This window comes from Cygnus olor, chromosome 8 (assembly GCF_009769625.2).
Source record: "Cygnus olor isolate bCygOlo1 chromosome 8, bCygOlo1.pri.v2, whole genome shotgun sequence".
Lineage (NCBI taxonomy): Eukaryota > Metazoa > Chordata > Aves > Anseriformes > Anatidae > Cygnus > Cygnus olor.
In genome coordinates this window covers 29,641,406-29,666,689 of record NC_049176.1, presented here as the reverse complement: position 1 = coordinate 29,666,689, position 25,284 = coordinate 29,641,406, and the positions used below count along the sequence as shown (strand labels likewise).

The 25,284-nt window shown below is 43.8% G+C and overlaps 1 protein-coding gene across 14 annotated transcripts in view; it reads right to left on the bottom strand.

Annotated features, from left to right (window-relative positions):
• Positions 1-25,284, bottom strand: part of NFIA (nuclear factor I A) — a 250,956-nt gene that overhangs the window by 94,734 nt on the left and 130,938 nt on the right. For 12 of the 14 annotated variants that reach the window (XM_040566127.1, XM_040566129.1, XM_040566128.1 and 9 more), the window contains exon 3: positions 21,153-21,218. The exons of the other annotated variants lie outside the window; for them this stretch is intronic. In XM_040566127.1, coding sequence (XP_040422061.1) covers positions 21,153-21,218 — 66 coding nt within the window. The remainder of the gene's footprint in view (positions 1-21,152; positions 21,219-25,284) is intronic. 14 annotated transcript variants of the gene reach the window in all.

Here is a 25,284-nt window from a genome sequence, read left to right as displayed (position 1 = left end):
ATGACGCAATACTACCGTAACACATAAAACATGAAAAACATCTTTCTACAACTTGATGACCGCTTTAATTGGGAAGAAAATTCATAATGTGATTTACATATTCTTCTTTTAGATCCCAGTAAAGAAACCAGAAGAAAAGGCTTGAATTGCTGGAGCCTAATTCTGATCTCAAAGAAATTTTAAACAAGTCTTTCTACACTGATCAAATAAAGTTTCACCTAATTTTCTCCTAATTTACACTGGCAGAGGAGAAATCAGGATTAGGACTTGTTGTCTAATGCTATTTGTTTTGAATTATTAAGCAAACATTCCTATTTCAATGAGTAAACGTGTACAAAGGCAACTAACCTTCGTCCTAAAATCTAGTTTACAGGGAGAGTATTGTCTGCTTTCCCAATTAATGCTGTAAAAAGGAGTCTCAGACGTTGATCTACCAATCAACCACTTGTGTTGTAGCTTGAGAAAATCATGACTGATGCAATTACTTTTATGTAGAAAGTCTGAATATGGTCTATAGGTTAAAGTTCATTGGGTTATTGTTCTTTAATTGAATATCAGAAGGTATTTTCAAGGTGCTCAAGGTATTATTGTTCTTTAATCAGCAGGTTTCCTTGTGTAATCCAGCAGTGTTATTTTTATGATAATATAATTAGATTGCACCATAAATATGCAAGGTATTTTCTAAAGAGAGATACAGCTGTTTTCCTGAAATCCAAAATTAAATAATAATGGGGAAGAATTAAACCTTTGAAGATGAAAAAGTCCAAATCCAGTTATTTCTCTTCCACTACAGTCCAAGTGACAAAGTATTAAGCTTTGGAGAACACTTTTTTTTGGGGGGGGGACAGACTGATTAATTTTCAGTCTTTTGAAATAACAGGACAGGTCCCCCAAACTAGCACTGAAACCATTTCTGAAGCCTTTTTCATGTTCAGCATCTCACTATATATAGCCATCTTAAAACCTTAAAATAGTAATAATCAATTAGGGTCTCAAGCCTATTATCTTAACCAAATGCCTGATTAAAAGAAAAGCCCTCTCTGCTCAAAGTGCAACTTGATTCCTTTCGGTTTTATCCTCTATCTAGATAATCCCATGTTTCACAAACAATGTGGAGCAATAATATTGATTTGAAAATTAATGTCTGTATCACACAGCACACGCAGGCCTTGAGAGAGAGGACGTTATCAGAGGGAACCCGGATCACCCTGAGGACTCCCAAAAGATTAGCTGTTCCACGGCTGCACTGGGGAGGAGCACGTGAGCAACAGAGTTAGCCCTAATCTGCATTCTCCAGCAAAAGGAAAAAAGACAGAATATACATGCTTCAATCAAGACCTTCCTAACATTAATGCTCTGCTTAATTGGAAGGTGAGGCTCTCCAGCCTGGGCTGACCCAGCCCCTGCAGCCACAGGGGCTGCATTCCCTTCCAGCAGCACAGCACGGATGTGGTGACGGGCATACGGGACGAAGCACGCTTCCCAACCCCGCGTCCCGCAGGCAAACTGGCACGGTGCTCGCGTGCCATGTGCACGCACAGGGAGGAAGATGCACCTCACTTTTGGGAAGCGTCCACCTCCCCGTTTCCTCCGGGGCAAGCGTGGGTGGCCGGGGACACCCCGGGCGGCGACCAGCCGCTGCCCAAGCGCCTGTGCCCGCTCACTTTGTATTTAAAACCCATGTGAGGATTGAGGAGGCTGTCGATCCCAGCCTGCAATGCCCTGTCCAAGCGAGCGTGTCTCCAGTTAGATGGAAGACACCGTGAAGTTGTACACGGGCCACAGGCTCCTTCGATATTACGGGTAACTGTAATGAAATCTGCATTTACTAACAGACCCCAAATATAGATCTCCAGAGCCGGCACAATGGCTTCAGTTTAATTGCTTTGTACAAAATGCATTCCTCGAATTCGTACACGATAAACCTTGAATGGTAAATTATACCACATTTTTATTTCATGGGCTTTTTACAGAAGAGTTAAACAAGATATTATACATCAATAGTGATATAGAAACCTCTCTCTTTTTTTTTTTTTTTCCCTGACAAATGCTCCCACTTGTATTTTGGCTTGTTATTTCCAATTTAATTTTAATGCCACAGCAATAGCTCACCTTAGACAAATCACACGTTTTCTTATGAAATAAATGCCGTGCCACATGTCACATACGCTGCTATTCTTTCAAGCTCGCCTACCTGGCTTTGGCAGAGGTTTTAAGAAGCACCCAAACTTTCTTTGTGGCCCACAGCAATGGATTAGACCGTCCAGGGCATGTTGTGTCAGTACAATAGAGGAACACTTTTAAGACTTTAAAGTCATGTAATACAATTCTAGGCTGGATCTTTCTTGTTAAAAAAAGTAGAATGGGAGTGATTGAAAGAGAAAAGGGCCAATATTTGACAACAGAAATCAGCATAACCTCCTAACAGCGGCAGTCATGGATGACTGCCCTTTGACCCGGGGAGATTATGTGGGATTTCAATGACAACAGCTGGAAGTGAGCATGTGAGAATAGAGAACACAGATCTGAGGCCTCCTACAAAAGACTGCACAATCCCTGCCCAGATCAGAGTGTTGATTAGAAATTGTTTCCTGGTCCTGGCTTAATAGAGTGTGATAATGAAAGTTTTGTTAACCCTTCACAATATGCAAAACCACTGCTAAATTATTTGCCTTTTTAAAGCTAAAAGGTCTGTAGGTAGCAGACAGTAAAACTGTGAGCCCCTTCTAGCTTTTGTGGACGCACCTCTGGTGCTTGTGCTCCAGCTCAGTCCTGTTCCTACAGCTCGTATTCTCTCCGGGGCCACCTGGGACCAAGACCTGGGGGTGCTGGGAGATGCCTTCACTGGGGAGTCCACCTGCCCACGATGACGAGCATTATCCACAGGTGAATCAGAACAGAAATAAGCAGGTAACATCTCCCTGCGCGTAGCCTTTCACTCACAGCAATTTAGAGTCCCTAATAAAAGCAACGCCTCGTTATTATTTCAATATGTGTCATATGGAGCTCCAGAGTCTGGGTTGCGAGTTAATAAGCGCAGACCAGAGGAAATGTGGTACCAGACTGGCTGTGTCACCAACACAACCTGCACGGATCCACAGCAGCTTCAGCTCTTAGGAGACACAGCTCATTTTATATCTAAGTGCAGAGACAGTGGAATTAATGGCAACTTATTACTCTTAATGAACCGATCACAGATCGGAATCAATCATGTCAGGTTTTGTCCAAGCAGAGGACACATGGATAGCTCCTTTCCCTTGAAGACAAAGGTCTTCTTGAAACACTGAAAGCCCTTTAAGTTCATGTTTAAGGACCTTGTGCAATGGAAACCATTCCAAGATCTACAATATCTGGTGTGGTTTTTCATTTCTGATGACTCCTAGCATTGTAGGGTATTTTTCAATACTGATGTGGGTGAGAAACCAGTTAAATGCAATTTTTTGATATAACGATAAAAACGAAGAATCTTCCTCTCTACCATATACACAATAAGATAAATAAATTAACTGCATTAATACTGATAGGGGCCTATAGTTTGAAAAACAACAGATGTCTTAAATTAGCATATTTCTGTTTCAGGTCTTCAATCCAAAAAGCAAATACTAAAGAAAAGAAGAAAAATCATTATAAATGGTCATACTCATTTGGCAGCTTATAAATAATGTGCTCCTCAAAAGCCTTTCAGAGTAAGAAAGATGAAATCTATACTGGGATAATCATTATGGAATATTTATGGCATCCAACAATAAAAAGAGTAATAAAAGGAAAAGCCTGCCTCCCTGAAAATAAGAATATGAAGGAGTTATTTATCTTCATATTTTCATATCAACCCTGGTAACAAGAGCAATGACAGCAGTGATCTCCAAGGTCTGCGGCAATATTGCCAGTTCGGCTTCGCAGCTTGAAGCACGACTCCATGTCCAAAGGAGCACATGGACAGCACCCGGTGCTCCCGAGCTTCCCAAGGACGCTGATGGCACGTGCTGCCCTGGCAGGTGAGCCGTAATGCGGGCACTGGAGGTGCAAGGAGGTGGTTATTGCCATCCCAGTTCCTCTTCTCCTGTAAGGCCCTTTTTAAACAAAAGGTCCAATGTCATGAGATAGATAGGCATCCCATTAACCTCAGGACCCCCCAGAGACCTGAAAATCCTCCGACAGAGAATAATGCAATGATAGTTTCTCCTCGGCTGGTCATATTTTGATGTCAGCATCATATTTCTGGTACAGTCTGAAAATGTTGGTTTCTATGGATAGTTTGTCTGAGGCAGACTGCGCACGCTCTGTCAACTGTCCTTACTCCTCTCACTCCTACTCATGGATCAACTGAAATTTTGCCTCCAGATCTTATCCATGGACTTTCAAGATAGCTGCTTGCAGAATGAAGGGCTTGTAGGAGATGACACTGCGAATGCATGCATGCCATCAGCACAGCCCATGCTCTGGTCTTCACGCCGATGGAGTGTGCCTCGACATGCAGAGCCTACTTGGTTTTACACCAGTTCAAACTAGAATTTAGCCCAGAGTGTTAATGCCATAAATATTATTGTTGATGTTGTGTGTAGAACATCAGTGTGAAAATAAATGTAAAGATATTTAGAAACTGGTGTGGAATACTTAGGTATTCAGACTAATCACGGACTGAAATAAGCACATTTGTTTCAAATCCTGTTTATAGCACTGCAGCCCCTCCCTCCTTTAAATCTTCCTCTTAACCATACTGATGTTTATTGAATACCTGTCATTTCTCCAGCAGCATGTGCCAACAGCGGCTCACCAGTGCCAGGTTGCATGAAAACCCTTCTGTCTCCTATTCTCCAAGGGGCTCCCTTAGATCAACCACTCACCATACCCAATACACTGAAACCCATAAATTTGCAGATACTGCAGTCAAAATTCTTAACAGGAAAGTGCACCCATTTTGCCCAGTGTAGCATACTGAAATATCACATGGTGAGAAGCATTTCTCACCATGTGTAAACTGTCAATTTGATTTGAAATTAAAATTTTTGATTAACATGAGCATTTCTGAGCCTCCCGCTGGCAGCAGCCCTATTGCTGAAAAGTGACATGATTTGTGACACACATGCTGTACAGAAGCCCCATGCCAGCAATTGTTAAACCCATTTTCATTCTGCTTTAATACGGTATGACACTCAGGAAAATAATTTTAATATTTAGGAGAAAGAGGGTAAGGGCTTAAGGAGTGAAGCCCTTTATGGGTGGAAAGCAGGATTAGAGCAGCACGACAAACAGCATGGAGGTCTACGTGTCTCACAAGTCATGTCTCTTTTCAGCAATAGGGACCATCTGCAGGAGGCTAAGAAAGGTCCACAGCAAAGCACAAAGCCTTCTTTTAAATCCAGTTGATATTTCAAACACAGCATGAGGTACTTTCCACCTATGAATGCTGAGATGCTTGGGCATGGGGAAATGCTTGCAACTTCAATAATTAAACCCTCTCGTCCGGGAGGTAGGATTTTCTGGTTTCCATAGTGGCCTGCTATTTTTCCATGTTTATCATTTCCCCCAGCGGTATCAGTGGTCACTGAACATACTAACACTTATATGGTGATTTACATGTGCGAGAGGAAAGTTTTGTGACTATCAAGACTTTTAAGCCCAGGAATCTATCTCTTCATCAGGGCGGTGGGAAGATTTTTGTTAAGCAGCTACCAAGTGAACACAAGAAACGGGACACTTTTGCGGCAACAGTTTTTAAGGCAGCGATATACTCATGCAGAAGACAAAAGTTCAGTGGGGATTTTTATAAACGTAAGCCTGTGTCACTGTTGCAAGCTGCTGACTCAACTGTGTCACCTGCGTATTTCTCAGAGTGGATTTTTTTTTTTCCAGTAACATCATGTTCTGAGGAAGTTTATCATGAAACAAGTATCACGAACAGTCATTCTGAGCAGCAGAACAGCTTTGATAAGTGCCGACATGCATCTGACTTTTCTTTTAGCACTATTCATCACATAAACACTCAGCTCGGCTGGACTCTCTGTTCCTAGTAAACACAGAGCCATTTCTAATTGCCATAATACGGTGAGGAAAAAAATGTAGAATTTTAAAAACAATATTAGATGGTGAAATGAAATACCAGGATGATTCAGATGCACTGGAAGTATTCAGTCCTGAGCATAAAACCGTGGGCTCATTTATGTTAATAACAACGTTGAGAATTCAATCTGCATGAAAAATGTGGTCCTCAGTAACGCCATGAAATATAGTTAGTGTAAGTATGCAGGTTCTTTTAAATAAGTCTTAAGTTTAAATAAGCAGTGTGTGTAAATACCTAGTTTTAATTAGTATATTGCCAAGAAATTATACAACTCGACTCAGTGATGCTGTAATTATTTTAGGAGCCATAAAACCCCTCCCTCGGCTGGGGGAAGCTAACTGTATCCTCCAAGGCCACTCCGCAGACTTACACGGCTTGGAGCTGCGCCGACAAAGTCCGAACCCCTGTGATTTTTTTTTTAGATTTACATGCCAGTTTCTAGTTAAAGGAATAATCCACATATTCACAGTATGTGACAGAATTCTCTAGAAAAAGCCCAGCGTCCAGGATGAGCCGGCGGGGCCGGGTCAGGCGAGGGCGGCAGCCTTCCTGCCTGTCTGCTGGGCGATGCAGGCACAAACCCCGGTGACTCCATCAGCTGTTTCCTCTCGTTCTGCCTTCCTGGCACCCCTCTCTCTTCACACCAACACTCTTTGAATAGACTGCGGCTGGACACCACGATAATGGAAGCTGTAGAAATATCTGCTGAAGATTAGATAGCGTAAATGCACTCGAAAATCAGGACTCGGGGCATGGAAGCTAAGTCCCAGGATCAGCCAGCTCCACCTTTCCGCATGGGCTTTCCTCTCCCTCAGAACTGCTTCTTGCACCTTATCTGCTGACAACACCAGTGAGCAAACTTTCCTTCACAATAAAACCTATGCAAATCGTATTGCTCCATTTACTTATTGTTCTTTCCCTTTTATCGCTCAGGGCTTTCTCTGCAGAAGGCTGTTACTCCTCTGTTCCTTACACAGAACAACGATCTCCTATCTGCGATATCTTTTAGTCCGAGGCAGGCTGACTGTCTTCTTCTCAAATACCGTCAAGTCCTAGGCACTCGAGGAAGCCTAAGATGTTGCCTAGTCCCTGTACAGTCTTTGTGTTCTTGACTCTGCACATCACTGGGAAGGTGAATTTCTGTCAGGGCTGCCCTGAGAGATCCCTGCTGAAGGTGGGGGGAACCTCACGAACTTCTCCCCTCGCGCCTGGGCAGTCTCACCTCAGATACCAAGACAAGGCTGCAAAATGAAGCCCTGGACTTGGTTTTAGGCAGGCAACTACACTTTCAGACAGCGGGGGAGAACGCCCAGGGCAGCAGTGGATAACTCCTAGCCAAGTCCCAGACTAGCTGCTGAAGTCCAGTGGGAAGAGACTGGTGGATGAGGAGTCTCTGCATGATGACTGAGACTCTTTCTATTTTATTCTAAGTTTGTGTTTTGTAGGGCAGGATGCCCTGTCTACATTCCTTTATAGGCTAAGAATGGACATTTATTAACAAGTACTTGGGCGGACAGCCCAAAACTCTAGACTCCTGGCCTGGGACTATACGACAGAGAGGGCCAGTGACCCCCATCTGTGTTTACTGTACTTCTACAGACACATGTTGGTGTGATAGGGGCATTCACTTTCTCAGGTTCAGGCCAAGGTCAGGCCAGAACATGGACCAAATCTATTTTCTCTGTCTCTCTGTGTAAAATGCTTAGGCTGTAGCCCAAAAAGGGCCCCTGAGTTCACTAACTGTGTATTTCGAGAGATTCAAGACTAAGACAGTAAACAGAAGGGGTGGAAAAGGACCTTCTCAGTCCGTATCTGATTTCATGTGCTCATCCCATGTGTGGCAGATACAGAGGTTCCAGGGGAGATGCCTTAAGGAGCTGATGTGACAATGATGGGACATCTTGCCCCAGGAGGCTGCCTCCAGCAACTCTGACACAATCCTGGTAGGTATCAAGGTGAGAAACTGAGATGAATCTGCTGCTAGAGGTCACGTTGCTCAGCTGAGCCTACACTGTCCTCTTTCTGCAGTAGAAGGCTTGTCTCTCTAGACCCTCTTACTCTAGCTCAGCAGTCTCGTGTGGTGTGGTGTGGTGTGATGTTCAGGAATGCAGAAACATGGCAGTGGGGTGGAGCCTCTATGTCCAATGTCCCATCAGGATGTATTTTGGACAATCTGAAGACAGCACAGGGGCTAGAACTTCAGATCTGGACCATGCGAACCAGCCTGGATCATCCTCCCTGTGACAGCCATCAGGTGTGTTTTAACAGTACTCCACGTGTAAACTTTGTACCACGACTGACTTTACGTGAAAGACAGATCTTTTGCTGATGAGTGGCAGTCAAGCAGGCAGAAAGAACGAAAATGGAAAAGGAATTCCACTCACAGGGACCTTTACATTAAACTAAAGCAACTCAGGTAAAAAGAAACCCATCAATTATGGTTTGTAATGCATAAACATCCATTTCTTCTCCGTTCTTTCTTTGCCTGCATTACTGAAATACAGAAATAAAGGAAAAAATAATGATGGATGGATTTTGGAAGACTCAGAGTTCAATTCAGGATGGATGTGATCCCAACATTTCAGATTCTTATCTCATCGTAATTGGAAAAGCTGAACCTCTCTCGTCTGCAAAATTAGGCAAGACATCCTGTGAGAATGGGCTCTTTTTCACAGCAGTTTAGTCCCCAGACACACGAAAGAATGAAAACAAGAAATGGAACAGAACATTTTTACTTTTGAATAATGGTTGCATTTGGGCCGTTTAGCACAAAACTTCACTGGAAGAGTTGAGGAGGAAGTTCTTCCTGCCAGTATGCCCATCCCTAGACACATTCTTCCACAGAGCACATAAACACTGCTCTAAAAAGATAATTTATCTAAGTAACTCCCATTTTGTAGATGTGAAGGGAAAAACAGAATGGGAAGAAAATAAAGTGGGTGGTATTTACACTGTCCACTCTTCTACCCTGCAGAAACCATTCAACATGCCCTGTTAGACCCTCCTTTGCTCTTGCAGCCTAAGTCTTTCTTTGTCTCCTCCCGGCTTATCAGGATGAGTGGGAGAGGGGAGGATGACTTCCCCTAGCAGCAGAATCTCAAGTCCAGAGAAATTACAGCATTAACCTGAAACATCTCTGTTCTAAACCTCCCAGAGGTTCAACACAGAAAGAGATGAATTCCCAGAAGACCTGGTATCTCCACTGATTATAGAGGGAGAGTTATGATTTTAGGTTCATAGCTGCTGCCTCATTTTAATGCTTAACATTAGGAGGGGTGAAATCCAAGCCTTTGAAGTTCATATATAATGTCAGCATAGGCCTAAAAAAATTGCTTTCCCCTCATATCTTGCCACAAGCAATCAGAGAAGCATAGAATGGCTTTGGTTGGAAGGGACCTTAAAGATCATCTATTTCCAACCTCCTGCCACGGGTCTCTTGGCATGCCATGCTTCTGTATCCTTACATTTAAATCTGTTATTTTTTGTTTGTTTGTTTTGTTGATGTTTTTTGTTCGTTTGTTTTTTGTTTCTGTTTTTATTTCAGAAGGCTGTGAAATACAAGTATTGCTGAGTTATCCTTGTGTTCCTGTCCTTCATCTGGTTCATTTGCAGGAGGGAATAATGATCTGTCACCAAGGTAAATTCATTACCCAGCAGATAATGCCACAGTGTTTCTGCTGCCCATTTCACAGTAAGACATTCTTTCTCAATGATGTTGCATCTCTGTTCTCGTGGGAACAGTTTACGGCTGACATAGCAATAGTAGTAATAACAACTTACATTTATATTGTACACGGGATGATCTTTACTTCTGTCTCCTTCTAACAGTGGACGGCTCCCCGTCCTGCTGCAAATGCATCATTCATGGCCCTGACAGACACAGAGCTGCATCCACTAATACTGGGCTGCCTCATTCCGCAGCTGTTTGCTCAGGTTCATATCCTTTCCAGCCCCTTTAATTCCCAGTTTTGGAATTGTTTTAAACTGAGCTGTGGACCACTACCATGCCTGCTGCTGTAAGTCTTCCCTCACCAAGATCTGTGGGGTTCCCTTCCTGCCTCAAAACACCAGCCACCCCAGTCCGTCACGCTGCCCGTCCTCTCTGGCTTCTTCCCTCTCGCCTTCCTCCTGCGGCTTGAAGTACGGCATGCTCTGCCGTACAGGAAAATTGGCTCCCCTCTGTACGGCGCGGGGACAGGACTAGCTCTCTGCATTCTGCTATTGGAAATTTCCGAAGAGCAAATCCCCTGCTTTTTGAGGGCTTTGAGGTATAACATGTGGGAAAATTGCAGGCGGTCTGCGCTGCAAAGCTGGTCAGGTGGGGACACCCCCAAACTCCAGCAGGCTTTCAGATGGGGATGCAGCTGTCCAAGAGCCTTCTGTTACAGTTTTAAGAGTAAGGAACAGAAGTAGAAAACTAACAGGGGCAGAGGACGTGACTCTCTGTGAAAGAGTATTAAAGCTACGTAAGAAGCTTTCCTCCCCTTTGATCTTAGAAGAAATGCCAGCAAAGGGCTTGGCCCTCTGCAGCCTGAAGGATGGTGTCGCCACCCCTGTGCCTGGTTATGGCTGGCAGCAAACTGCCAGCCCATACCCCCATATCCCCGTATCCCCGTCTCCCCATATCCCAGGTCACCCAGCAAGACGCTGTGCCACCAGCACCCTTTGTCACCCAGCGCTGCAGCGGGCTGGGGCCAGGGGCAGCGTGAGGAGAGGAGGGCCCAGGGGTGACCCAGCAGGGTGCCGACCTCCTGCTCTGCAAAGTCCAGAGACCAAAGGCCAAGAAAAAAAAATTGGATCCTCTCTAGCTGCCCTGTCTTTTTCTATTGCCTCCTTTTGCCAGCACCAGGAGCGAGGTGCCGGCTCCTCATCCCAGCGCGTGTCTTGCAGAAGATCCCCTTGCTTCAAGTACGAGTGAGGGAGGATGGGAGGTAATGATGAGAGACACTCTAAAATGATTACATTAATTGAATATTATGAAAATGGAAAACAATGGCAGTGTGCAATAATAAAAAAACACTATAACCATGTACATCTCTTGTTTACTAAAAAGTGCTTTGCTGACTACAGATTTACTCCAGGGCACAGCAGGAAACTTTTCTCCTTTAAATTTAATCAGCTTTTTTTTTTTTTTTTCCCTTTCAGAGAAAAATACCAGCTATCAGATCTGTGCTTCCCATCCACTCCTAAGACTCCTCAGTGCAGTGCCTGGAGGTGATAGTGTGAACTCACTCAAGAATGTGAAGGCATTTTATAAATCATTTGGTTTCAGCAGGAGGGGGGGAAGGGGAGAAGGCAGAGGGATGATATAGTTTACAGCACATACTCGGCAGTAACTCCCAACTGTCAAACTTCAGCATTTTCTTCAGTTGCAACAGTGGTTAACGAAAAAAATGTAAGAGCAGACATGAAATGCACATAGTAAGCAGCACGTTTAATCAGCTGGCACCTTTCTACCACCCCTTCACCAAAACCTATCCGGACACTATCACAACTCAGAAAAAAAAAGTTGTATAACTGAAGATACGGCACTGACGGGAAAAAAACAGAGCAGAAATGAATAACACGAAGTGCTGTAAACAACTTGCAGTGCCCTTTGTGTGCAGATCACAATAGCAGAATTAAAGGAGTATGGTTACAAGTGTGGCTCGCTCACCTCACCTTCCTCCTGCCCCCCCTTTTGCCATACTCGCTACGTTGCTCCTGGGAAAATATTTGTGAACCATTGCAAATAAAAGTCTCCTTCTCACTTTCCAAGAAACGGAGCTGGTATTTTTCCATTTCAGTCGCACTACAGCCAGGCTTCGGAGGGGATTTTATTCTCGCAGCTCTGTCAGAGTCACCCTAAACTTTTTCTCCACTTCCTATCTAGCAAATACTGCAATTAAAAAGTAGCATCTGCAATTAAAGAGTGGTATCTGATTAGCTACAGAAGAGGCTAGGCCCTTCCTGGGAGCCTGGTCGCACAGAAGTGCCCCCCCCCCCCCCCCCCCCATGACAAAAACAACGATCCAGCTTGCAGCAACACAACTTACAGCTTCACTTTTGTAGCTGTGTGTTGCTCTTCACCTGGACGTCTTTGCTTGCGTAGACAATTTAAGATTAATAAAATTAAGGCTACTTGGAAACCACCTGAATAACCCGTGAATCTGTAGTGCATGCATACAGATTTTTTTGTGAGTGCACAAACCATATATGAGCACAAATGTCGGGATCCTTATGAGGGAAAATCACACTACCTTAAAAACAGGTATGATTCATCCAGGCATTGCACCACACGCAGAAACCAGAGGAAGGTGTGAAATAATGACGTGCATTTTCATAGCGAATATATGTATTTGGAAAGGCCTAGAGTCAATAGAATACCTCCTGCTTCGGTCAGGAAGTCAGAACAAAGAACACCGGAGCGAGAAAGCGCGATCACTTATCGCAGCTCTTGGCGGCCCCGTGCCACGCTGACATTCACGGCTGCATGAACTCAGCTGTGCCTGCAGCACCAGGGGCCTCCGGGAGGTGCTGATGGTCCCAGCTATGATTAAGGTAAGTGTGTAGGAAGGGAGGAAGGCACAGTTTGTCGCCAAGTGCCAGGCCAGCTGGGACCCTCACCGAGCCCCAGCAAGACACCCACTCTTGGGCGAGGACACAGAGAGCTGGCCGCCCGACGCCACGCTCGGCCCCTTCTGCAAATTTCAAGGAGAAAGAGCCAGCCCCGCGCTAACTCGCGAACAGCACACGCTTTTAACATCCAGTGGTTTGACCACAGAGGGTAAAATTTTGGCCAGGGAGCCCTTCCGATGTCGGGAGAGCAGCCGCAAGCGGTGGATTTGGGGCTGTGATCCCTGCGTGCAGGGCTCCCGCTCGCTCCAGCAGCCGACTGGCACTGCTGCAAAGAGACGCTACCTAAATAGATGTCAAGTAATGAATACTTCGGATAAGCGACTGATTTCAGAGTGTGCTTTTATCCACAGGCCCTGTATTTATAGTTCAAGCCTTTTCAATTAATACGCACACCCTAAAAGAATTAAACTACTAATTATCACATTTTACCGTGGTTCACAGAACTTTCATCAGATCTAGTAAATGAAATCACGAGTTCAGCCGAAGAAGCTTTACTGCGCCAAATTATGTCAAGGGTATATCATGTTGATAATAAAAGATCACTTGGTTGGAAGCCTAACCTAGAAGGTTGGGGAGGCGTAAAAAGTTCACATTTTGGATCATGCTGCTCTGGTGTGGGCGTTTTATGTTTTTTTTCTTGGTTATTGTGGAAGGCAATTTTCCTGCAAGTAAAATTTTCCCTTTGTCTTACATTACAGGCATTAGGAAATTCTTACATTGAAAGACAAATAGATAGGTTTGGGGTTTTGTTTTGCTAGTTAGGCCTTGGCATCGCACGCTCTGTCTCTTCCCACTAATAAACTCCCCTCTCTACCGGACAGAAAATTAAAGCGAGGCCCACACCACAAATAAACTTCTTCCCCTAAGTGCCCGGCTTCTTGGTGGGCAAGCGTGGAATTCAAAAGCACCCTTCAGCCTGCGGTCCGCTCAGGCGGTAGCAATTACTCCGACCCAACGCCACTCTCAGCTGCTAATTAAACAGCAAGTCTCTCCAGAAGACGGATGAAAAAGCCGGCTGTACTGAAAACCGGAGCTTGCTCGCAGCTCCGGCCGCCCCAGGAGGACTGGCTGAAGCCAGCCCCGGGGCAGCGCTCGGCGGTGGGACCGCGCGTAGCCGTAGCGCGGGGTGCCGGGGGCGCGGAGCAGCCCGGTGCTGCCGCTGGCACAAATCGCCTCGGCCCTGCAGAGCCGGGAGGGGAAAGGCACCGGAGCTTCCCAGGAGGGGCTCCTGGCCAGCCCGCTTCCACGCTGCCCTCTCCGTGGCCCTTGCTGTTATCTCGTGGATAAATATACGCGGAAAGGAATGGAACAGAGCAACAGAATATAAATATATTTTGAAACGACTTAGAATAATTGCAGCTGTATTTATGCACCTTATCCACTGGAAAGGTTCATTGCCTCTTTCCTGTACACACATATGTTGAAATAAAAACATATACCCTCGCCACATTTCTATTCCTCCTTTCCTTTGCAGCATTCAGCCACTCCAAGCGTAATGAACGTTTCATGTCTTTCAAGCACTGCTTTGTCATGCTATAAGCATTCATTTCATGCTTTGAATATTTCCTGTCATACTCGCCTTGGATGAATTTTTTGTGGGAATGCTTTGCTCGCGAAGGTTAATGGTTAGCAGCAGTGAAAACTGAAGTCCTCTGTCAATCCCCGAGCCTCAGACCCCGCGGGTCACCGACGAGGAGCCTCTCCGCTCGGCCCCAGCAGAGGCTTCAGCACTGACCCCGGCTGACTACCGCCTATCTCGCCCGATTGACAGTCAACACCCTTCGCTGTTGCCATCACAGGGTCCCCTCAAGAGAGTGCCAGCTACTGATAAGCAGGCTCAAGCCTGAGCCCAGCCGAGCACCCGCTGAATCCTGCAAATGGTGAAGCAGCGCCTGACAATCTGGGCCACAAAATCGTTTGACTTTGAGCGTGAATCTCAATGAAAATATGGCAATGCAGCGAAAAAAACGGTATTTTCTTTCCTAATTATTCAGATGCCTGTCCCCGAAAGTCGTGAAACTAGCTGGAAAACACAGCTGAATGCAGCGAAGTTTCAGTCCTAGGCTATTATAACACTGTATTTCCAGTTCTTGTTGGAGTCTATCTGTAAAGAAACAGGATGAAAAGAATGCAAGACTAAATCACACGTAAGGTGGTTTTATAACCAGGCGTATCTGCTTTTGTTTCCTCGGGAAATGCCGGTGCTCAGAACCGCCTGCCCGCCCGCAGTATCTCCCCGTGGTGACGAAATACAGGTTGGACCTAACCAGACCTTCGTCAGCTGGCGTGAGTGGTCGGAGCGAACGGCTGACCCCGTCCAGCCCGCGGCAAGGCAGGAGAGACCAATCCCACCGAGGCTCCCCTGCTCGGCCAGGGCTTTCGAGCCTGGACAAAGTTCCCCACCGCTGTTCCCGGCAGGCACCGTGATCTCCAAGGGTGCAAATCCGCTCAGAATTTGGCCCTGGCATGTTACAAAGGTGCAAACAAGCTGACATCACCAGAAGCTCTGACTTCGTCGCCAGCTATGAGATTCCTTATTGAAAATGCTAAGGGCTTTTTTTTTAAAGCTTTTTTTTCTGAAGCGAAGTTAATTTTAGATTAGTCCCTCAGGCTGTGATAACTCTCCAGTGTTGCTCTGTAAACAAGAGAGGAGAGTCTTCCTGCATTTATAAGATTCGGATGCAAATGATCCCATGAAGAAGAGCGCTAATAAAGGCTGCCATTACTGCACTACCCTGTTTGCAGCTCTAGCTGGTGGAAAACTTTCTCTGCGAGGCTGAGTTACCTGCTGCAAATGAGGTGCTTCAGGGATGCTAGTCACCTGAGACAAGGCACCTCTAACACGACCAGCTTCAGCATCCTGTGCTCAGCAAACCGCTCAAGCCCCGGCCCTACCCGGGTGGAAATTTGGGGGCTGACACGATGACCTACAGAAACCTCGAGTTTTGCAGCACTCGAAGACAGGGAGAGCTGTGCTCCACCTGGGCTAGAGGGGATCGGGGTGATGCATGGCCTGAGAACAGGGAATGAATGGCCCCGGAAGGCAGTAAGCTCCTCCTAGCTACAAATGTGGCTGTAGAAGGAATTGGAGGTCTCTCAGCTACCATTTAACTTATAATGCAGATGAGTGGTTGGGGTAACCACAAAGAATAGTTGTGTTTTCTGCCCGTGGCAGCTTGAGAGGATGGTTTGAACAGCAACTTTGCACGGTTTTGCATGGAGTGCCCAGCCCAGGGGCCGGACGGGCTCCACGTGCCCTGGCAGAAGCCCTCTCACTGCACAGAACCAGAACACCAGGCCTGGGGCCTGAAAGAGAGCACACGGAAAGGGGCTGAACTCTGCAGAGAGGTAGTTAAGGCAGAGAGGTACTTCCACAAGTTGCTTTTGCGTTTTGCCAGGCTGCACGTAGCCACCTAGCCCCCTCCTTCCCTGCAGCCCGAGCCGCGTTTCGCCTGCCACAACTGGCCGTGCCAGGGGAAGAGAGGAACCTGCCTTCCCCCAGAGCTTGAGGACCAGAATTCCTTCCTTTATGCTTTTAGGCATGAAAAAGTAAGCATATACTTAAAACTTTTTTTTTTTTTTGGTAAGGTTTTATGCCCCAGTCCGGCCCTACTTAAGCGAAGAATTCACGGATGATATTTACAAGTCCAGTGTAATTACTGCGGGGCTGAAAAACGAGTTCTGTGAGTTACGGTACATCATTGTTTTTCTTTTTTCTTTTTTTTTTTTTAATGTTACAAAGAACAATGTGCCTTTCATTTCCTGCAGTGCTGTTAAGGTACTTGCAGCTCAAAGCAGCAAGAATACATTAAAAGCAAAAAGCATTTGGTTTGGGCATTAAACATTTTTATTTTTCAGATAAATACCTCTCCCTCCATATAATTTGTTTGAGCAATGAATTTGGCACACGTTTGTAATCAGCTGTAATAATGACTGCTGTCTCGCTCACTTGAAACGGGAGAATTTATCAACTTCTTTAAAAAGAACTCGCTAATCTACAATTAAAGTGGTGTGCTACCGACTCGAGTGATCGAATCGCGGGAACACATGCTCGAGAGCCATCAGTTGTCTGCAGAAGTGACACGGCGTTCCCCGGCTTTAAGCAGCACGCTTCGCCCCTACCTTCACGCTGCAGTCAGTGATCCTCCAGTGCTACCACATCAAGCACACACCTCGCCCGATGGAGGTCTGGCAGCACTATCACGGCCCTGCACCACCGCTATTAACCAGTTTGTGCTCTGCCTTTCTCCAGAGTTAAACTCCTGCCAAAGTAGAGCAGGATTTGGCTTTCAATGCTCGGTGAATCTCCGAAAGCTAGCATCACAACCATCCCCACTTTGCAGACAAAAAGACTGAAAAGTTTTCCTGCAAAAGTTTAAAATAATCCCATTTACAAAAAGAAAACCTATCCGATAGCCGTTTCCATGACTGAAAGAAAGAATAAAAGCCCTAGAGAGAGTCCACGGCAGTGCTGAGCCTGGAATTCAGTTGTTGCTGATCCCCAGGCACGCAGTCCCTTCACTACATCAGACTAGCCATTTTGTCACCCTCAGTTCGCTGAAAACTAGTTTGTTTATAAAAATCAACACCGAACCAGTGCGTTTAACAAGCTCTTAAAATCAATAATCTTTTTTTTTTTTTTTTTTTGATTGGGTGAATTGCAAAATCGCTTTGCGGTGCCAACTGAAATGAAGCTTTTACATACCATTAGGCAACTACAAAAGTGGGGAATTTTCCACGCGGGTGTTCCACCCAGCTGGTCAGAAAAAAAACACTCATTTGAGCAAAATATCAGGACATCTGAACACGCTCCTGCCTTTCAAATGAAGTTGCGTGCTTCTTTCAACATCCCTCCTGCAAATTTCCTCACCCACGTAACAAACAGACACGTTCTGGGTTTTCTTCCTCTCCCTGAGAAGCTCTTTTCTGTGGTAAAGGACTGGGGGACAGCAGCACCATGCACACTGCTTACAGGTTAGCTTTCTCCCCAGTTCCAGGACAAGACGTCTGGACCGTGGACCAAGCATGCAGGAATAAGCCTCGTCTTGCCTGCATGCTTGCCTTTCATGACCATCATGCTGAATTCTCTCTCCCTCTCTCTTTTGAAAAAATAAAATTCTTAGTATTTCTGTAAATTCTTGCAGTAGCGGTCAGTTAAGTGCCTGAAAATGATTCTGGCTTAATGAAGGCCGAAGTACAGGTTAAAGTTTGTGTTAGAGCCACCACTGAGAGCAGAAGATGTCACCATCTTCTCTCTCCGAGATGATTCTGCTCCATAAAATGCAACTGTAAAGCCCGCTAGAAAAGAGGGGTGGCTCTAAAAAATAAAAGCTTTTTTTCCCATGAACTTCACTTTAATGAAGGTTAGACATACAGGTTTTTCTAAATAACACATACAAATTAAAATGATAAATTAAAATCTGTAGTAGGAGGCCTTCTTTTTCAGGGCTGTATAGTTGACCCTTTTGAACCTACATTACTCAAGGTATGCAAAATATATGTGTATAATAAATAGCTCTAGAATTTATGGAGTGGAACAGAAAGGATATTAACAGGCAAGTAGAGAGGCTGTATAACCCTCACAAGGCCTTTAAAGATTTATTTTTTTAAAATGAAGGAATGCATGCATGTAAAAGGTAGTACTTAATCGATATGCGTCTTTGTGCCTTACAGAAACACATGCAGAATGATTCCAAACCTGCCCTCAATCTGGTCATTCTGCTGTTAGCATCAGTGGGAATAAGATTATTCATAATGCTATTTTTCTTTGATTTAAAAAAAAAAAAATCCTCCCTGTGTGGGCTCATTCCCACTCTCGGTAAAATCAATTATGAGACTCCCATCGACTCCAGAGGGAGTTGGATCAGGCCCTGTGGAAGTGGGTCTACAGCAAGTGTAGAACAACGCAGTTAATATGATTTATTGTGTCCGTTTCTGTGCGTGCAGTTTTTCATTTTCTAAAGCCTGCAGTTTTGCTTTCATCCTCACGTTCAGTAGATAAGAGCTGCAGATCTGTGTTGATCTACAGGCTGGGTACACTGCAAGCTGGGGGCTGTGTGTGCTGAGAATGAGCTCAGCGTCTGCCCAGGGGGAGCAGCCCCTTTAGGGCCAACAGCCTGTGTTAGATGCATTTGTAAAGAAAATCTCCCACACAGGCACTGCAAAAGGTGCGTAATTAGTTAGGAGGATTCTGCTGTGGTGGGAAAAAAATACCCTTTAGTAAAAATGAGAAAAAGAAAAATCTTTTTCCTGTTTATTAAAAAAAAGTACCTTTAACAGGTCACCAGCGAAGTTCCAAGAATTCACTAAAAGCTTGTTTTACAAGGAAGACTCAGGCTCCAAATCAGAGATATTTCATTTCACTAGGCTTTTGCAGATTTTACATTATTAAACACTGACATTGCTGCTTTTCGTGGTGGTTGTTGAGTAACGAGCTTCCTTAAGACTGAGAAACTGCAGGGTAAGAAGAACTGTGGTTTAATAGCTGTGAAAGAATATTATCTAAACATGAAATAATAACATGCTTGGTGCCTAATACATTCTAAATTAAAATATGATTTAATAAACATAGGCAACATATTCCACACACAAAAAAAATCCAAGAATTGGCAGAACAAAAATCACAGTTTAGTCAGTTCTTCTCTTAACCTCGCAATCCTTTGGCTACAAATTAGAATTTCTGTGAACAGGATTGATAAGAGAAATTAGGCACTGTCTTTCAAAAACAACAAAAATGTTTTAAGATGGTATACTTAGAGATGAGCAGTACGAAACCCATCAAAACACGAAACCTTTCAGATTTCAGTGGGAGGAAAATACAGGAATCCCCCAAAGCCAAAATCTTACCAGCCCAGCGGGCCCTGTGCCCTATAATATACACTCGTGTTTTTAAGTGTTCATGTACCTGAACCTCTTCTTCTGTGAATTCTATCTGCCACTTAAGCCCCGATCCAAATGCAGTCCCGATCTGAACGCAGCCCTTCAACCTCATTTCAGCTCGCAGCTTGGCCGGTTACTAATAAAGTCCTCAAAACACACACTCACCACTCACACAGCTGTAGGGATGCTCTGTGAAGATTTGAGGCAAAAGCAGATAGTTGCTCTGTGAAAAGGCAGTCACATCTCTATTATTACAGATAAAATAGTTCTACAATAGGTGGATTTAAGTGTCCCCAAAATGGTGACAGGTTTCAGAGACTCAAATCATTCAGCAAAGTTCTTCTTTTCTGTGTATAAGCAGTACACTCCAGAACACTGGATTTCCCTTCTACATATAAGTCTTATAAAAAAATAAATAAATCTGTTTACAAATAAAATGTCAAGAAAAACTATGAATAATAGTTGCTTAGCTCAGTTTCACTTTGGGAGACGATACTTCTAAGTCCTAACTATAAGTAGTAGTAAAGAAAACCTGAGTTGCCTATGGGTGAACGGAACCTGTTGAGTTCTATCTTATTTAAACATAAAAAGAACAAGAAGCTGTTCCCTCACACACGTGCCTATCCTTTCACATACATTCCCTACATAAATTTGCTATTATTATTTTTTTCATGCTGTTTTACAATGGAAGCCATCGATTCAGTAGAAGCTATTGCTTCTAATTTAAAGCTGTCCCCATTCACAGAATATTAGTGTTCCCCAAATTCACAGTCCCACTGCTACCTCCAAATAAGATCGAGTGCCTACAACCTGAAGCACTACTACTGCAAACACACAGAGAAAACGGCGCGACAAGCTATCCTCGAGCCTCCCGGCGCTGCTTACCCCTAGTATCTACAGCCTTTAAAGCACACTCATAACTAATACAGACGACGCTGGTGGCACCTGTATCATTCCTGCAGTGGGTACCTGCCTGAGCAGCTGGTATGTTCATAGGTGTGCATTCCTGCCCTGAAACTGTAATGTTTGGAGTGTTGCTGCTCAGATTTGCTTAGCAGGTTTCTGCAGCAGAGAATGGGTCTGCAGAAACATATTTCAAAGCAACCATTTTGTTTCACGGGACTGTCTGAGATCCTACACTCTAAAATGATGGCTGGCCACGTACCGAAAGTTAGGTACTTCAGTGTGTCATGTGAGAGCATCAATAAACAAAATGAAGTTAAAAGCACATAGATAAAAATGAAAGCGATGAAGTACACACCCCTAGGGGGTCATGACTCACGGCCCAGGGATTGAAAGCCTTTGCTACGGAGGAATAAGGATAAGGGTTGCATACAGCAGGCTCTTTAATGGCATCTCCCTAATTAAAATGATTTTTAAAGGAAAAAATGTCTCTCTCCAGGACTGGAGAAACAAATGCTACTTAGATTAGTGAAAAAGCAGCATTTGAACTATGAGGAGAGTATACAACCTATCTGCACCTAACCCATGTCAATTATTCTGAATAGTCCTTTTATATTAGACATAGGAAAAATTCTTAATAAATATGGGCTGTTTTAATATCCCAAAGCAGGAGCAGCAGGTAAGAACTTACCATTTTCTGGCTGGTCCTTAATATCAGCTTCACTTGGCTGGCTGGGACTTTCAGATTGACTTGAATCTGAAAAACATAAAATACAGCCAAAAATTACAGGGTCTGCTGTGGAAAATAGATCAGAGGCGCCAGACTTCCTCAAAAGGCTGAGAGTACAAACTAAGGACAAGAATGTTGCACCAGGACATGATAATGCAAAAGTCCCGTGCCTAGGTAAGATTTTTTGCTAGAAAAAAAAGGGAATCTTGTTTATGGCACTACACAGAGTGCTTGGTGTGTGTGTTTGCATAAATTAAGCTTTGAGAATCCTTCTTTTTAGAGAAGGCATATTTAAACTACTCTCCTACATGTTTTTTATAATGCAGCCTCTATGTTGTATACAAGCCAGAGCCTTAATCCAACACATAGTAAAGTCTCAAAACAGATTTTGAAGCTTGCATATAAAGGTAACTAAGCAACACTACAAAGTCGTGGAGATTGTTGTCTACACAGTTCTGAAACAAAATCTGCAAAACTGATAGAAGAGATGATTTTTGCCATACTTTCGCAGTGGTTACGGTGCTCCAAGACCACTGAAATGAACGGTATTACCCTGATTTGCAGTGCTATAAATGAGATCAGACACTCGACGAACTGCTTTAGAACTTGTACAAATAATGGGTCCTACAAACTCCCAGCTAACAGTCTCCAACGAACGCAATATATTTGCCTGAAATAATAAAATGACCTATAAAAGGATGTGTGTAAATATGAATGTTTTGCTTTTTTTTACACATTATTAATTCTATGTGAAGATGATTGCTCTTCACTTTGAAAATTATTCTTAGTAGAAGCTTTAGTCAAATACTGTTTTCCTTCTTAATTATTTCTAACACTAAGAACTGGAAAAAATGAGTCTTTACCTATGGGAGAAAAAAAATATATAAATTTAAAAAAAATATATAAAACCAGCAAATTCAAATTACTGCTTTTTCAATTCATAAAAACAGAAAAGTTCATTTTTTTCCTCCAGAAATTGTTTTGTAATTTATTGAGCCCATAAAAAAAAGTTTTTTGCAGTGAAACAAAACTTAGGAAACGAAACCACTTGCTACTGCATCAAAAACACCTCAATTCGTGGCGAACCTATTTTCTGACTTCACCTTGACTTTGCAGAGTTTAGAATTAGCTGTCTGAAATTTGACCACATTTCAGTGAGAAGTCAATGCAAGATCAAAAGGTCATGACACTTAACTGTGATTAAATTGAAAATCTTACTTCTATTGCAACAGAGTGATAACACCACCCCTTCTTTTTCTTTGAGGTATTAATAGCGCTGGAAGAAGCAGTACTACTAGTGACCTTGGGTCAAGCAATGCTAATTTATTGCTTTAAAAAGGTTCCTTGCTTTTAAGCAAATGAAGATTTTAATTACCGCAGAGCACTATAAAGAAAATGCCTATTTTAAATATTCAAATTTTTTTTTTTTACCTGCTGACTGTATGCATTAGGTATCATTCAGAAGCTTAGAGGACAATCTTGTATAAATTAAAAACTACATGTAAAAAAATGTGCTCGCAAAACAGATTTTGATAAATTTCAAAATATGAATATTCGGAATACTTAGCAAAAAAAGCTTAAATCCTGATATTTCTATTTAAAATAAATGAAGTTCTGCTAAAAATTTGTATGCTTCCCCATGTGTCCAGAGCCTGTTTCCTCTCTTTTATAATTTTTTAAAAATTTCTACAATGAAATCCAATGAAATAATTTACTTCTGCAATTTTGTTTTAAATATTCATTTTTGGGGCTATCTTTAACGAAGCTGAAATCAGTGACAGCAGATAGGCTACCGGGTCAGAGGCACACTGCTGTTATATTCTGGACACTAGATTTTGGCAGGAAGTTTCACGTTTCCGATGGCACAAAGGTAGCCACAAAGGTAACATATCAGAAATGTAAAATATTGAGTTAACATTCAAAACCCACATCCGATGTATTTCATTTTACAGGGCATGCACGAGGCTTTCGCTTACTCTCCAGGATTTTGTTTTCCTTCGAGAAGCCCCAGCTCAATCAGCGTTTGGGCTTTATGCTCCAAGTAGGGTTACAATCCCACAACAACTGATGCATTTGAAAAAGTTGCTGCACAAATATGGGACTCAAAGCCTGTTTTCCTCCCAAAACGGTACCGAAGCCGGTGAAGCAGCACGAGGGACGAGGGCACGGTGGCACACGCCGGAGCCGGGCTTGGAGCTGACGCTCTCCAGCCCCCTGCCTGGCACCTTCGCCCAGCAAAGCTCGGCAGCCCGTGAGCAGCGCGCACGTCGGGAACTGCTCCTGGGTTTTGAGACACAAAGTACTTTTGTTTGCACTCGGGGCTGCTTTTCCAACACCAGGGCTAGGCGCAAAAGGGAGCCTCTACTGACCACAGGGCATTTGTTTGCACACTGAATCTTAACTTTCTTCTTTTATTACCCTGGCTACTGTGATACATTTTGCTAAAATCTGTTTTCCTGCAGCCCACCCCTTCTGCTGAAATTAAATACTAATTTCTAAAAAAAAAAAGACAACAAAAGCTTTCAGCAGTATTCTTCGCAGAGAGGCATGGGGCAATAAAAAGCAGGAGGAGGCAGAATTAAAAACAATATGCACTGCGGCAGAGAGCACGGAAGGCTACCGAAAATGTGCACTGGGCAAGCGTACGCTCGGCATTGTTATGCAAGGTGGCATCTTGTGGAAACCCCAGATAAGAAGACTGAGTTAAGGCACTTAGCCAAAATGTTTATATGCAGAATTTTGCTTCCCTGATTTTATTCAGATGCCGCAGATGATCCGGTACATATAAATGTGCCGCCACATGGTTAAGGGATTGGCAAAATCAGAGCCGTTGTATTTTACAGTCTTGCCTAGGACGAGTCTTGCTCACCCTCCCCAGCTCGCTCTCTGCTTTTTCAGCAGTTGGCAGTAACTCCTGTCGGGGCTTTTTTGTTGTTTTGCACATGGAAACTTTAAAATTCCAGTTTTCTGAATGTTTATTCTTTTGCGGGCTGGGATACAACAGGAGGGGGAAAGCGTGTCCTGCTGAGTCAGTTAGCCAAACAGGTGACCGGAGGAATAAATTAATTTTTGCCCATACATAATTGATATAAATGGAAGATCGTTTTCATAAGCATTTGCATTAAATCAATAAAATCACTTACTATAGAGCAGTTTAACAATTCATTTGATTTTCTCTTTTCTATATATTTGATAGCCACTCTGCAAAACAGTATACACTTTATGCCTATTTTCTTTAGCAACAACACCGCCAGTTAAATTCTACCACCTGCAATAATTAGAGCCATTGGAAAACATACAAAACAAAATATACAGTAGATGCGAGCCCCTCTTGAATCCATGGCCCCCTGCGGCAACGAGTTTCATTGGTGCCTTAAGCTAAGGCTGGTAGGAAGCCAAAGAATCTGTATATTACAATAAAGTGCATGTTATTAAGGGGAGGATTTAAATGATTTCAGATGGAGTTGGAAATATTATAGTGAGGAACCACTATTAAGATTGCTGATTTAAAAAAAAATAAAAAATCACCCAGGAATCTAGTTTTATATTTAAGAAAGCTTAACCTTGAATAGCACAATGGGTTTTATTTGGGGGCTTTTTTAGTTAAAGAAAAGTTAGTGGTTGGGATTTTTAACCCTCAACTTGCTGGAGTTAGCACGAGTACGGACACTTGAGTCCAGGTTACCGGCCAGGAGAAGCTCGAGCAGACCTGGCACCAGCCGCAACCATGAAATGAAAATAATGTCAAAGACATTCTACTCTCTACTTCCAAGAATCAACTACGATTAAGGGGTAAAGGAAAAAAAAAAAAAAAAAAGGAAAACAGCAACAAAACAGGCTAGTTTTCCTGAAGTAGCACTCTCTACCTCTATTTTCCGTTCCTCTCTGGCTCCCCAGTGCAATCGAGGCAGTGGTGCCCGAGCCCTAGGTCTGCACAGCCTCCAGCCACACGCAGGCAGGGACCTTCAGCCCCAGCCAAAGCTCGGGACTTTTCAGGATGTAATTTTAATTTTCGGCTGCAGCAGGAGTGGGTTACAGCCCGGCTGCACGACGGCTGCGTGGAGGCAAGGCTCGCTGCTCTGGAAGGGAGCGC